Here is a 14,462-nt window from a genome sequence, read left to right as displayed (position 1 = left end):
GGCTTTGATCACACTAACAGATTGCAAACCTTTGCTGGAGATAGCCTAACAAAAAATGAAGTAAATCCATTCAGCCCTAGTGTGCTTCGAGGCTGGGGTGTGATGGTAGCTTGAGGTTGAGCTCACACTGCAGCTTACTTCTCCTCTGTTGTTGCATGAGTGAGTGGAGGCTCAGCCAGGTGTGTGTGGTTACCAACGGGGCGTCTTGATTTGCCAATCAACTGCCGAGTTTCTGGTGAGCTTTCCCGTGGGAGTATTTATGATAATGAAAACCGACCGATTTCGTCATCAGTCGGTGTTTTTTGGAAGAAACCTTCAAATCCCCCCTTTTTCGAAATAAGTGTCCCAGAAGAAACTGACATATTTGTCTTTTTGAAGCTTGTGTGTGCTGGTAGGGACGCCAATAACCTAAACAGTGTGCCCAAACACCGGCAATGTTTGGTTTTTCATAATATGTCCCCTTTAAGAAGTAAACTAAAGAAAATATTCAACCAACCTCAACAATGGCTGTTCCTTGAAAAAATAGGAGTCAATTTGGTAACACCCTTGTCCTAAATAGACCTGCTCACATTCAAAATAGTTTTCTCTCTCCAGTTGGGCGCTTGCTTTGGCAACTGATTTTGTAATTCACTCCATTTTCCCCCATCCCTTACTGGAACTTGGGTCACTCTGTTTTTCCAGGAATAACATTCTTTTGACACTGAAGGTCACATTTAAAAGCAGTATCTTTTAAGTTGGCTTGCCTTCATCTGATATTTTGGTCAAGACTTATGTGCCCAACATCAAGCCACTTTAATTAAAATTACAATTAGGAATCAACCTGACTGATGAGAGCAACACAAGCGCAGCATGTATTGAGTTAAAGTTTGTTTCCCTCTTTTTTTACTGTCAGCTCAATAAAACCTGGATGGAAAATTTTCCTGCTCACTTGCACCGCAGACCCCAGCCCAGTAGACAGCACTCTCTTCTCTCACCAGCAACACAATGATGCACCTAAGGACTTTAATTTTCACATCTGTTATGCTCCCATGGATTCTGACTTCAGCAGCAAAAGATGAATACATGGAAGTAAGAAAACCGAAGGTAAAAATGTATTTTGGGTGTATACACTGTGTCAATGAATGGGTGGAAGAAATGCAATTTAGTCTTGACTTGGGAAGAAAGAAAATGCTAATATGAGGATTTTTTTGTACAGAAAGACATTGTAGCCCTTCCAGACTATGGTATGTCTCAAGACTCAGACACTGACCCTGGAGCAGCTCCAAGAGCCAATGGTATGTTTTTAGAGTTTTCAACAACTCAAAAGCCGATTTTACAACACTTACTGATGCATTCTTTCACATTTTTGTGAATGTAGCTCATGCCCATATTATGCAATAATGGGGGCTATTAAGTGTCCTCATCTAAACTGCGTGTGGAGTATTTTAAGCTGCACAGGCACAATGTCTGTAACACATTACTCAACCTACTCAAAATACAAATTAGAAAAAGATGCACTTCTCTGTAAAAAACAAGGTAATGAGACATCCCTGAGACTTTTTCTTTTTTCAGAGTTGCCGACATGTCTGCTGTGTGTTTGCCTGAGTGGATCTGTTTACTGTGAGGACGTGTCCCCTGAAATGTCAGCTGTCCCAGCACTACCCAAGGAAACAGCATATTTCTATGCCCGTTTCAACAAAATCACAAAAATAAGCAACAGAGACTTCTCAGACATGGGTACATAAAATTGTCCACTATTTTTTTACCCCTTCTAAGTGAATGTCTTCTTTCACACTCTCTTACCCTTTGTTTTTTTACTCCCCAGCCACATTAAGAAGAATTGACCTGAGTGGAAATCTCATCTCTGAAATAGACGACGGAGCTTTTTCAAAACTTCCCAATCTGGAGGAGCTTGCTCTGGCAGAAAACAAACTGACTAAACTTCCCATGCTGCCCACCAAGCTAGTAGTATTTAATGCCAATAACAACATGCTTAAAACTCAGCATGTAAAGGCAACTGCTTTTAAAGTAAGTTAGCAAGATATGTTAATTTGTTGAGAGCATTGTGTGTATTTCAGTATTTTAGATAGTTTCAAACAGCAAGCAGCCTAAACCAAAATAGCTATCATTTTGTTGCTGCAGAAACTCGCAAGACTGGCATATCTTTACCTCGATAACAATGAGCTGACAGCAGTGCCCCAACTCCCAGAGTCTCTTCACGTTGTGCACCTGCATGTAAGTTAATCTGCAATTCACTGCATTTAATTTAAACAAAGATAATTTGTAAAATAAATTATATTTCTTTCTCTGTCTGGTGAGCCAGAAGTAGCTATATGTTGAGCCAATTTTGTGTCCCTGGATTTGGTCTCCTGTTTCTGTTCCGCAGAACAACAAGATTTCAACAATAACGGACGAGACGTTCTGCCAAGGCAACAACAGTCGCTACATCCGGCCCAACATGGACGAGGTGAGGCTGGATGGGAACCCCCTCATGCTGTCGAATCACCCCAACAGCTTCATCTGTCTGCAGTCTCTTCCTATCGGACGGTATAACTAAAATGGCCACAGTGGGCTTCGGTAAAGGTAAACCTCAGAGCGGGAGGTTCTGTAGAAAATGAAGGATCCGGATAGAGAGAGAGGATAAATACTTGTTGCAAAATACAGTTCCTTAGTTACATTTTATATATTTAAATGTACCACACTGTTACATACTTCTAAATTTTTTTTTTAAAATATAATCAGACAGAAATCATATCCATTACAGAGCAAATGTTATCAGTGCAAAATCATCTACGCTATCTCTGCTTTATGTATTTATTCTTAATTTTTTTTATACAATTTGTCTGTTTTGTCTTGGCAGGTTCACCAGTGGTGTTATTACTGCTATTTTTTCTTAAACTGAAGATATATATTGACAATAAAAACCTGCATGTTGGAAGTCCTTTCTCCATCAACCTTTTACTCTTGACTCGTAGAAACACATTTATAACACAATAACTGTGATGTGGTTGTTGTAACGCAGTCACATGCTGGAAAGTTCACTCCAGGCTGTTGGAAGCAAGCACAGAGCACGAGTCCAAAACAGTGTCCTTAGACGGCACATGCGAAGTCCGCATTATACATGATCAGTTGTTCCTTTTTTCTGCAGGCTCATTAAGAACTATCAAACCAGTGGTTATCTTCTCCTGGTACGCCCGTTCTGATTGTTTTCTACGATAGACATCATCTGGAAAGACGAAAAATAGAATTAAGAGACTGAAATGAGACACCAGTAATATAGGCATTTTTGATACAGTTAAAGGTGTATAATCCACTTGTGATTTTCTAACTTTGAATTGGCAAAATTTCCCTTGTGAAAATGGCCTGTAAATTATCCTGCAGATTTTTTTTTGCAAATGTGGAAAAAGTAAAAGAGAGTTGGCAACTACACCAGGTATCCCTAAATGGCCTCAGAATACTCCAGGATAAAATATGCTGGGCAGCCTTTTCCCTGAGATTTTGATTTCTCCTGAAATGGCACATCTGAGCACATCTGGATATGGGTTTAGTGAGAGAAAAAAAAACACACTAAGGGTTTCCTTTTCCTTTTTAAATCTTTGGGGAGATCCAGTAGCATATCTACCCTTTATAGGTGTAGCCTCAGACGTCAACAAAAACAATGTGATATGCAGCAACGGAAATTACATGCACTTAAGTACTGTCCGTAAGTATCAAGTTTCTGGTTTTCTTTCTATTCTTCATAGTACCTGCACCTTTATTTCAGAGGGAAATATTGCCTTCATCGGACAGCTATAGTTGATATGAAGATTCATACATACATGATGCTCCATACAAAGCAGCAGTTTTTAAAATATGATGCACTGATGATATATATATTTCTTACAGTATATAAAGTAGTCAGCACTACCAGGTAAGCGGTAGTACAACTTAAAAATGCAGCTCAAACATTAACTCAAGTATATGATATCCTAGAGTTGATAGACTTACTCAATTAAACGATTAGTTGAGTCTGCACTCTGCAACATATAAAATGTGAGGTTTTGCTATTTTTTCTTTAAAAAAATACAACTTTAAATGTTTTGGACAGTTGGACAAAAGAAACCATCAATGTTGCAACGGAAAATTCTTTAAAATGGTATAGACTAAATATGTTGTATTTAATAATCCAAAAAATGTATATATTTATAAATCCTCACAATTGCAGCCTCAAACATATGATAACCACCTGTACTTTATTTGGTATGGAAATAAATAGCAGATGGTTACACCACAATTGTCATTATCACTCGGGTACTACATTTTTCATTTACAGTCTATGATTTACTCACTTTCGACAGGAATTATATGGCTCTGTTAGTGTTGTAGTTTTGTTACAGTTTGATCAATACAAACTTTCCCCCAAAACTCATTCAAAAGCGAGACTGAATTTAAATCGACATTATAAAATTAACTTCGTGATCCAAACAATTTTGAGACCTGTCAAAATCGCAAGGGCTGACGTCTAAAATGTAGATCATTGGAAGTTCAACTAGCGAGCTATGTCCCAACATCTGTGTACAAACACAGTTGACAGTAGACCGAGATCCACTATGAAACTGGTGCTGAACACACAACGAGTAAGTTACTCAAGCAGGCAGCATCTTTAATCAATATACGAAATGTATATCAGACAAGAAAGTCCTCTCAAATAATTTTTTTTTAAATATGGAATAATTAAAAGAGTCACTCAACAGAGCAACTGCTGCATATGAAGGCTACATAGCCTGATGTAGTCCCCCTGATGCTAATAACAGCTAGCTGAAGTCCAGCCCAAGACTGTTGATAACAAACAAAATGTGTCATTTTGCACTCACAAAAAGTCTCCTTTCCGATCCTGACGTTGATCATTATCCACTCCATGACGCCTCCGATGCAAAAAAAGATGGGAAGGAACCGGTACGTCCCGAGCTGACGTTTACCCGGAACGAGGCTCAGAATGTAGCTTAAATTTTTACTTCTGTTTAACATTCTGGCTTACGCACATACACTGGGGAAAATCTTGAGGCGAGCTGTTAGTTTCAGGTTTCAAAGGACCTTTTCACGTCCTTTACAAATGTTATGAGAGCAGCGGGCACGAGGGTGGGTGCACTCGTTTTATGAACCTGGAAAAGAAAACGAGCGGAGTCTTCGACTCAGTAACCTTCTAGAAAGGGACCACCGTCCGAGCCGGACGTTTGGAATTTAAAAACGTGCGCACCCGAGCGATACGTAACATCCGGTTCTTTTTTGTTCCGTTTAGTGCACTGCTAGATTAAGATGAATGTAAATAAATCTTACATGCAGATAAGCGAGGGTTTGAAGATCAAACAACATTAATAATGAATAATAGAATATATATTTTTTTTTCAATAAAATTATAAGTACACAATTTCAAATTAAGTTTTCTGGATACTATTTCAGGACAGATTCTAAGACCCATTTTTTTAGGCAAGCCCTTTCATAAATCTACATCCCCATCTCCTGTGGTGGTTTGTTTTATTTTGGTCGGTCTCTTTTTGTCATGTCCTGCTTTGTAATTTTCTAAAATATTGTTTTTAATTTATTTGTGTGTGAAGCACTTTCTATTAAGTAATTTAAGCTTTAGTTATTAACATTTATTCAAATGTTTGTTAAAACAATTCACCACGTGCCATATCATAATTATCATGTCTGACTCATCACCACCAATAGCTCTTAAAATTAAAGTGAACTTGTTTGATCCTGTAAGGAGCTTGTTAGTGGTTTGATGCTTGATTATCTGACAGAAATTAACAAAATGAGTGAGAGACAAATACACAATTCGATTTAATTTGGCTGATGACCAAACACATCGCTGTTATGAGCTCTAAAGAGAAACAGTACGACACAATAATGCGAAGTGCACAACTACAAACACAAGACATTCAGACACGTGCAACAGCGAATAGGGACCTAAGAAACAGTACCGCTATATGGAGATAATGGAGAGCTAAGAGACTTATTTTAAGATCTACTGTAAACTCAACAGAAAGAACCTGGGCTAAAGAATATCAACATTTATTTTTATTTTAAAAGAAAACTCCTTTTGGTCAAATCTTTAGTTCGATCTCAAGTTACTTTAATGCATGTTAAGACATACATTTGAAAATCATCACATTTATTACTGACTGCGGAATAAAAAGATGCAGATATTAGAATGACATAAAATTACAATTATTCTGGTAAAAATCTGGTGCCCGCATTTTTAGCATCATTAGGGTAATAGTGTCCCTAAATATAATCCATCTGTCTGGAATTTGTGCCTTTTGCCCTGTACCACATTGATCAAATAGGATAATTAAATCATTATTAGTGATACTGTACTTCAACAAAGTTACATTTTTCTCATCATGATTTGTGTCATATGAAAAAACTAAATCGACCGTGCTGTAACTCAGTCTTCCACTTTGTGAGCCGGTCTACAGAAAGTCCAGTGATGCTCAACTGTGTTCTCGTTTGCGCGCTCACTCATGTGATGCACCCGCGTGTTGCGGATGGTGAATCCTTGTTTCATGATGTAGTCCATGAGGTGAACCCTTAGGGAAATTTCTTGATGATAGTCACATGGTCCGAAGGTGAACGACACCTGGCAGTCTCTAGTGTCCATCATGTGTTTGTTCCACTTGGTAAAGTTGTTGGATATTCCTTCCAGCAGCCCGTGGACCTTTGTCGTTATGGTCAGCTGTGTGATGATGACGGCAACCGGGTTGGAATATTTGGACAGTTTACGAGTGCTGGACAGCTCTACAACCTGTTCGAAGATGTCGGGAGGGTACAGCGGCTTGGGGTCGTAAAGGCACTGGATCAGAGGTTCGATCTGGTAAAAGTCCGCCTCTTTCCTCAGGAGGTCCGTCTCTGTGAAGTCCACAGGGAGGGTGAGCTCAGAAGTCCGCAGGAAATTCAGGATGTAGCGGAAAAGTGTTCCGTCGCGATCTATGAAATAATTTCCCTGGGAGTCGCGAGTTGTGGGGAAATCTCCCCGGAACATGGCACCCAGCATGGAGTCTGGATAGCGCTGTAGGGTGGACAAACTAGTGGTGTACATGTGGCCGCCCACGTTCAACGTGACAGGAGTAGTCATCTAGGGCAGAAAGAGAACAGAGAAGATGAGAATCACTTGTTCATTCATGGTTAAAGTTAAGTTTGGTTTGGTTTTGTAGGTGATAACAAACCATTGAAATATCAGCTGTCAATCTATTAGGCAAATTTAGCTCAAATAAAAACAGCCCAACACATAGCCAGCCCTTCAATAAATAGCTTAAGTACTTCACTGTTGTATTGTTAGGATGCTAGATGTGAACAAAACTGGAGTGAATTTTTAAAATCAGATTATTTATCAGAGACAAACATCTGACATTGCTGTTGTTCTAGTCTGACCTCTATCCATCTCTTACCCTATGGCCCCAGTCTCCATTATCCATTGGTAGAACAATAACCGCTTGGTAAGAACCCAACAAAGAAGAGGGAACAGATACAGTTTTGCTTACTTCAATTTCACCTGTGAAAACAACAGTCACATTAGCACCAGCTGTAACACAAATCATGCAGAATAGGAGGGACATAATCATGTAGGCTTAGTCAAATCATGTTGCACCTCTACATGTCTATTATCTTCGTCAGTAGATGGATTAAAAACTTCAGACTTTAAGCTAGCATGGCAGTTTAGTGCCCCAAACGCTAAGGGAGAAATTGGTAAATGTGAATATCAATAAGTGGCTTACTCCAGCTGCTGATAAAGATGTTATAGCCCAAGCTGTTGCATTCGATTATTATGTCAACGGCTGTTTCCAAGGTCAGCATGAACGTTGAACCCCCAGACACATAACCACCTAATAAAGAAGTGTTGAATGCTAATGAAGTCTGCTAATGTTAAATAGCTAGTGTTAAAAAAAATGTAGCCATCAAGCCTCACTGCAATACACGCTATTAAAAAACAACAAGCAAGCTAGCCAAAGAGCTGATACAGCAAGCAATAAAAAGCTTTATTAAACGATACATTTTTTTGTATCCAACTTTGGTCGACTGAGGTGTGTGGTTTAACCACAACAGGAGTATCACTGGAAATTAAGCTTGCTAGCTAATTGCTAGCTAGCGAGCTAACATGGCTAACAGTCCACGAGCCACTGACGTTATCTGCCAAAAGGTTTAAGCCGGGAACTTAATGAGACTATCTGGGAGTTACATATACTTTCTTTAAAAAAACGCCTTACCAACTCACTTGCTTTTGTCCCAAAACAGCAGTAGGCATTTAACGGTGCAGCCGCGACAGTGAGTGATGTTCACTACTGGTCGCTCCGGACAGCTGTGATCGGTCGGCTTGTTTTATACAGTCTATTGTCGGCTCCAGGCTGCAGCAAAACTGCGCACCCAAGGAGGGGAGGAGGATGTCCTGCTGCACCCGCCTCTGCATGAATATAAATCCACTCATCTGAACACATGAATGCATGGGAGTTTTATTATCACGATTTATCCAGTTAACATTACATTTCACAATTTCACATGAGCTTTATTTGATCAACATAGTTCGTCTGCCTGCAACATATGTCTCAAAGGCAATGCATGTCACATAGGCCTACAAGCTACGTTCATTGAAGAGCAAAAAATAAATAAAAAAAACTCAATGATTTTCTTTAGGAGGCTTTCTTTGTGCCACCCCTTGCATCTTGCTGCGAGATGATGAACTCCAGGATGAGTTTAGCTGTCCGGCAAGGCCTCTCCATCACCACAGAGTGCCCACAGTTCTCCAGCAGGTCAACCTTGCATCCAGGCAGCACCTCTGTGATGACCGTAGCTCCAGAGACATCCACCACCTGGTCAAAAACGTGAAAAAATATAGGCTAATGTCTTTGTAGGTATGTGACTGAAAGTTGTTAATTCAGGCCGAGCAAATCAGGAAAAACCTGAATCACTCCATTCAGGTTACAGCCCATTAATTTTTCAAAGCAAACATTCGCCATATAATCACTTCTGTATATGTACAGACTCAATGAGTCACTGTATCAGTGGAACCTCATACTTTACCTGGTCTTGCTTGCCCCATATCACTTGTAAAGGAGCAGTGATCAGATGTAAGTGCTCATGTAAGGCGTATCTTGATTTCTCACCAACAATCTCCATAAATACTAACAGAAAAATACACAAAATATTACAGTAGGTCTTTTTAAATATAGTGTACACTCATGTGGGACATTCTTACACTTTTCAGATCCAATTGAACTAACCTTCTTGGTAAAATGTGTTGTGAGGCTGCCGGACATCTACCAATCCTTGAAGAATCTAAACAATGGGCAAAGAAGTTTAAACAATGTAGCGTGGATAACTTTTTATTTATTTTTGTAAGTGCATACAAAGTGCACATCCATTAAACTGATCGGTTGTGGGCCTGACCTGCTGAGGGATTTTAAAGCGAACGTGAGAACAAAGTCTGAACATGTCCTCCATCTCCTCGGGTGTGGTTGGGATCAGCGGGATGTTTAATACATAATTGTGCTCCATGTCCTGAAGATGATTGTCAAATTTGGTCTCACATGGGTGTTGTATACCTGCAGGATAAAGTTAGTGTTTTCTTGTTAGGAACCGATATTGAATGCTATATATGAATTATATGATAATATATAAAATATCTTCAGGTTTATAAAACAATTGTGTTAGAATCAATGCAGCAGAAGCAGAGATAGCATGGCTCTTTAGTTTCCTGTATGAGAAAAGCATCTTGAGAGATGGATTCTACATTTCCCATAATCCAATATGTCTTTCACTGACTACAGTATGGATCCTTCCTGCATTACTCATGCCTGGTGACCCCTGGTTAGTGTTATTAGGTTTTCTGCCTCAAAAAGTATTAAGGATAATAAGATTAAAGTGTAATTATTTTTTTCCCTCAAAATGACAGTGTTACATTTATATTTTATTTTATTTCAATCTGGTTTACTTGGTTTTATTAAGCTTATATAAGTGCTGCTCCATCAAGCTCACATCAACTGCACTTTATGTAACACCCAGGTCCTATTCTGGGTGTTACATCATATTAATTTAGCAAAGTTTTACTTTCACACCTAACACACACGCCTTGAGTAGATAATTGTTCTTGCTATAAGAAAAAAGATCCCTATGAAGGCAATGCCTAACATCTGGGGACCGTACTCTCTTCGCATTAAAAAATCTGGGGTCCCGAGATAACCGCAGTTCGACACTCTTTTGAACACAAAATACACCAATGCTCATTGATGATTTTTTAGACACACACACACACACACACACACACACACACACACACACACACACACACAGAGTGACTGACCATCTGGACAAATGAGAGTCATGCTACAGATTTCGGATGGATAGCAGGCTGCGTAAACCCCAGCTACATTTCCCCCCATGGAGGTTCCAACCAGATGGAAAGGTTTCCTGCTTATGCGAATGGTTTCCACAAACTGGGAACAAAGGGGGTACAAAAGAAAACTGATTTTCAGTGGAGTGGAAAGATTTTAGTACCTGAAAATGACACCCATGTATCTGCTCTCTCATCAGTTTACCTGATGGATCCTTTTGACCTGCCCCGTAATGGAATAATCTTCTGTGTTGGTACGGGTTGTCCCCTCATGGCCAGGCATGTCCACACACACAATGTGAAGATGTTTTGGTAGATACTAGAGTAGTAGACGAGAGGAAGTACAGATTTAGTGTCTGAATGGAAGCCAAAAAAGGCAACTGGAATCTTATACATTTAAATATCACTGAATTTAGCATTGAAATGTCTGGATTCATGTGGTTTGAATTCCTCTAGAACTTCCAGGTAATTTAAAAAGGGATCCATTTCACAAATGTATAAGTACAATATTTCCGGTTGCTCATCGAAGCTTCAATTTCTTGGATCATGTGACGGACAGAGTTAGCCTCATTGGACAGACTTTTGTTTTAATTTTTAATTTTAAAATAATTTAAGATAATTTTCAGATCCAAAATCGGGTTTTTGAGATGGAACCTCTTGAAATGAATTGGAATACTCTCAACATATTCATGCATATGTCAAATTAGCTTAACACAATTGCATTGTTTTATATTATCATTAAGATTGAACAGTCTGGGATCTATGTATTTGTGCTGTGGCAGCTGTCATAGCAACAAACTGCTATGTGTTAGTGTTGCAGGTCCCCTGACCTTGACAACAGTGAGCCATGTGTCTTTGTGAGCAGAGAAGCCGTGCAGCAGTAAAATGGAAGGCCTCATCCCGGGCTTTCCTCTGTAGGAGTAACAGAAGCGGTATCCACCGCACTCTGCGTAGCGCACCTGCAGGCCAAGCGTCCTCCTCCAGTACCTGTAGGGGGACAGGTACTGTATGTCTGAGATTATACACACACACACACACACACATGACAACACCTGAATTCAAATTTGGGACAAGTGATAAAGGGCTTGGGTGCACATTTTTAATGAGAATGTTTCACAATAATTTTCTCTTTCATCACGTTAATGCTCAGATATTTCAAGGCATTCATGTTGAAGCAAATGACTTGAAATGCACTTTCATGTTCATTAAATTTAAAGGTCATATTAATCTTTTCAAATGAGAGGCATATCACTAATTTTTGATGTAAATTTCAAAGCACAGCTGAAGCTAATATGATGCTTGTTCCATCTACGTTATTCATATCAATTGGGTATCCTCTAAAGCTGCAGTCTTTTAGGGTATTAAATTCCCTCAGACGGGATTTTTAGTGAGCTACAGTAGTATGAATTGAAAGAAAAAGTGACAAACCATGTGAATATGGGCATGTGGGGTTTGTGTAAAGAAAGCCTGTGCAGCCAAACATTGTTGATGTCCAACACAGGTTGATATTTGTGGCTCAAGTCGATAAAATATTGCACAAGGCGAAGATTTCTATAAGAGGAAATGGAGCAGGAGTAAAAACATATTGGGCTTGAACATTTATCTCAATGTTGAAGCTGTACAGCTTTGATGAAGGACTAGAAAAAGCAAAGCAATATCTTTAAGAACATGAAAATAAACATATACTGAATATTTTGATTCAAAGCATGTTTTGTCATCAGTACTTTTAAAATATTTGTTGACAACACAGTTATGGACCTTACCAGTAATAGACTTTAATGAGTGCTGAGGGCCAGAGGAGGAATGAGGCGACAAAGGCAAGGATGGGAATAGCCAGTGTTCCCCCCGCAATGACAAACAGGTTCACCACGTCTAGATCAGCTGCCATTGCTCACCTAGAAATCAGACGCACACACATATATGCAGTATCCCATGAGCACAACACGTCGGAGGAGGGGTAAAGTCAGGATCCATCATCCACACAATGATGCAGTTTGCGATCATGAATAATAACTCAATCAATCATACAACATGAAACATCTTCTACATCTCACAACATTCCTCTTCAAAAATGAAAAAACATACCTTTCAAATGGCTTTTTTTGGCTGTCTTTCCTTCACGATTCTTCTGGTCTAAATGATTGTTGTATTTGCAGATGTTGTTGATGTGTTGAAAGTAGAAATAATCAACAAATCATTCCGAATATCTAAATAAAAGAGAATAACCCTCGCTGTGGAGTGCAGTTAGTCCCAGCAGATCATGTTTGCTCTGGATAAAGTAATTGATTATTACTCATCATTGGGGGAAACCGGGCCACTAACGCCATCGGTCAATCTTTTAAAGTGAACGTACTGGCAGGCCAGAGTTTGATCAAGTCTAGGCAGTACACTGACATCACAGATAGGGTTTACACTGTGAATTATAAACAACAGCCTTTAACACCATAAGCAGTAATAGTAAGCAAAGTGAATACGATAAACTTACAATACAAAAACACTGTTCTGGTGTGTAGCAAACTTCTATTTGTCAAAGCCTCTCTTCAAATCACATCAACAGCCTCATCTGCCCACCAAAAGTGATCAAGACCTTCATACCCAAGATGAGGCCTGGAGATATTTTTAAACAGATTATCCGACTTTGATAAAAGGAGCGTAGTAAGTCACTGGAAGCCTTTTCTGTCTCTAGTGTTAGAGATGGCCGGAAGCAATTCCTACATTCACACAACCTTAAACCTTAAACCTCAAGTCCTTAACTCACCACTGGGTGTCATGATAGAGGCAGACTGTGGCTTTTTCCACACAGTTTTGTGACATCAAAAGAGTGTGAGGCATCAGTTTTGTGCTCCAGTTGACAGTGAAACTCTGATGCATAGGTTCACACTTTATTCATCCCAAACTAAGAAGGGAAATTATGTTGTTGCAGTGGCATGAGAGAAAGAGATTTTTTTTAAATCCAAAGTTCATGTGGAACTCTTTGTAGGAACGTCTGATGCAGCTGTGGTCTACAGATGTCAACCTCTGTCTTAGACACTTTAGTTTCCTTGACTGAAGGGAAGAAACATATGTGATGTGATGAACTCGCAGACCCCTCAACATGAACACATAGACCTCCAGACGTGTGATGACTTGATAGGAATGGTGTGAATTAATAAAAGAGGAAAGAAAAGGTCCATACAAGTGTTTTTGATCGTGGCGGACTATTTATTTACTACGTCGAATATTACACCTTTATACATTCAGTCCATCTCATATGAACAGATGAACTGTTACATTCCCTGAATAAAGGGAAATATTCAGCTAAATGTACAGAGTGATGGTCCTCTAAATTTCTTGATGTCAATCCCAAAAAGGGTTGTACAACAGTAAATTAAATTGTCTCAGTTGAGGTTCATTATACTGTTGACACATTTGGTAGGTAAATGAGCATTATACATAGGGGTTTGCTAAAGAAAGGTATAAAACATTCATATAGTGTATACAGTGGCTTGCAAAAGTATTCATACCCCTTGAACTTTTCCACATTGTCACGTTACAACCACACACGTACATGTATTTTATTGGGATTTTATGTGAGATAGACCAACACAAAGTGGAGCATAAGTGTGAAGTGGAATGAAAATTATACATGGTTTTCAATTTTATTATAGATAAAAAACTGAAAAGTGTGGTGTGCAAAAGTAATTAGCCCCCCTGATTCTGTAGAACCACCTATTGCTGCAATTACAGCTGCAACTATATTGGGGTATGTCTTTACCACCTTTGCACATCTACAGAGGGGGCTGAATACTTTTGCACGCCACACTTTTCAGTTTTTTATTAATCAAAAAAATTTAAAACCATGGTTAATTTTCATTCCACTTCAAAATTATGCGCCACTGTGTGTTGGTCTATCACATAGAATCCCAATAAAATAAATGTACGTGTGTGGTTGTAACGTGATAAAAATGTGGACAATCTCAAGGGGTATGAATACTTTCGCAAGCCACTGTATATGTCAGCTTACACGGTGAAAATACCATCAAATATAGCAGCTATTGTGCTGCATCTCTGGTCTACTACAGATGACCTAAATACAAACTAGAGCAGAACAAATGGATACAGCAATGCTGCAGAGAGG

At 39.1% G+C, this 14,462-nt stretch overlaps 4 protein-coding genes across 8 annotated transcripts; 1 reads left to right on the top strand and 3 right to left on the bottom strand.

Moving 5' to 3' along the window:
* The first annotated feature begins 935 nt into the window (after positions 1-935).
* Positions 936-2,917, top strand: ognb (osteoglycin, paralog b). Of its 2 annotated transcripts, none has more exons than XM_080031532.1 (6): positions 936-1,068; positions 1,196-1,274; positions 1,552-1,716; positions 1,805-2,007; positions 2,122-2,214; positions 2,366-2,917. In XM_080031532.1, the coding sequence occupies exons 1-6, from the start codon at positions 985-987 to the stop codon at positions 2,534-2,536; spliced, it is 795 nt and encodes a 264-aa protein (XP_079887658.1). In that variant the 5' UTR covers positions 936-984; the 3' UTR covers positions 2,537-2,917. The 2 variants fall into 2 exon arrangements, with proteins under 2 accessions (XP_079887658.1, XP_079887657.1); XM_080031531.1 differs by having other exon boundaries at positions 942-1,083.
* A 148-nt stretch (positions 2,918-3,065) lies between these two features.
* uqcc5 (ubiquinol-cytochrome c reductase complex assembly factor 5) lies at positions 3,066-5,055 on the bottom strand. Its single transcript, XM_080031533.1, has 2 exons — positions 4,833-5,055; positions 3,066-3,205 (listed from the first exon to the last, which is right to left on the bottom strand). The coding sequence occupies exons 1-2, from the start codon at positions 4,984-4,986 to the stop codon at positions 3,105-3,107; spliced, it is 255 nt and encodes an 84-aa protein (XP_079887659.1). The 5' UTR covers positions 4,987-5,055; the 3' UTR covers positions 3,066-3,104.
* A 788-nt stretch (positions 5,056-5,843) lies between these two features.
* kctd6b (potassium channel tetramerization domain containing 6b) lies at positions 5,844-8,348 on the bottom strand. 4 transcript variants are annotated; one of them, XM_080031184.1, is made up of 3 exons: positions 8,234-8,348; positions 7,410-7,513; positions 5,844-7,096 (listed from the first exon to the last, which is right to left on the bottom strand). In XM_080031184.1, the coding sequence occupies exons 2-3, from the start codon at positions 7,434-7,436 to the stop codon at positions 6,410-6,412; spliced, it is 714 nt and encodes a 237-aa protein (XP_079887310.1). In that variant the 5' UTR covers positions 7,437-7,513; positions 8,234-8,348; the 3' UTR covers positions 5,844-6,409. The 4 variants fall into 4 exon arrangements, with proteins under 4 accessions (XP_079887310.1, XP_079887309.1, XP_079887308.1 ...); XM_080031183.1 differs by having other exon boundaries at positions 8,226-8,338; XM_080031182.1 differs by lacking the exon at positions 7,410-7,513 and having other exon boundaries at positions 8,234-8,346.
* A 297-nt stretch (positions 8,349-8,645) lies between these two features.
* Positions 8,646-12,233, bottom strand: abhd6b (abhydrolase domain containing 6, acylglycerol lipase b; the record flags this gene model as incomplete). The annotated part of the gene is made up of 8 exons (XM_080030849.1): positions 8,646-8,825; positions 9,037-9,137; positions 9,237-9,291; positions 9,403-9,557; positions 10,316-10,448; positions 10,551-10,664; positions 11,176-11,332; positions 12,109-12,233. 8 exons carry the CDS (start codon positions 12,231-12,233, stop codon positions 8,646-8,648), a joined length of 1,020 nt encoding a protein of 339 aa, XP_079886975.1.
* Between the last annotated feature and the right edge of the window lie 2,229 nt (positions 12,234-14,462).

The sequence above is a fragment of the Ammodytes marinus genome (genome assembly GCF_949987685.1).
Source record: "Ammodytes marinus genome assembly, chromosome: 7".
NCBI classification, from domain to species: Eukaryota; Metazoa; Chordata; class Actinopteri; order Uranoscopiformes; family Ammodytidae; genus Ammodytes; species Ammodytes marinus.
The sequence above is the reverse complement of the archived record's forward strand: the minus strand, read 5'-3'. Positions and strand labels throughout refer to the sequence as shown.

Excerpts from the sequence above, each read along its gene's own strand:
- ognb (XM_080031531.1), top strand. The coding sequence starts at position 985 with ATGATGCACCTAAGGACTTTAATTTTCACATCTGTTATGCTCCCATGG. Across the intron at positions 1,275-1,551 it reads AGCAGCTCCAAGAGCCAATG|AGTTGCCGACATGTCTGCTG; the intron begins GTATGTTTTTAG and ends TTCTTTTTTCAG. Across the intron at positions 2,215-2,365 it reads TTCACGTTGTGCACCTGCAT|AACAACAAGATTTCAACAAT; the intron begins GTAAGTTAATCT and ends TCTGTTCCGCAG.
- uqcc5 (XM_080031533.1), bottom strand. The coding sequence starts at position 4,986 with ATGTTAAACAGAAGTAAAAATTTAAGCTACATTCTGAGCCTCGTTCCG. Across the intron at positions 3,206-4,832 it reads GATCGGAAAGGAGACTTTTT|ATGATGTCTATCGTAGAAAA; the intron begins GTGAGTGCAAAA and ends TCGTCTTTCCAG.
- kctd6b (XM_080031182.1), bottom strand. The coding sequence starts at position 8,263 with ATGCCTACTGCTGTTTTGGGACAAAAGCAA. Across the intron at positions 7,097-8,233 it reads CTGTTTTGGGACAAAAGCAA|ATGACTACTCCTGTCACGTT; the intron begins GTGAGTTGGTAA and ends TTTCTGCCCTAG.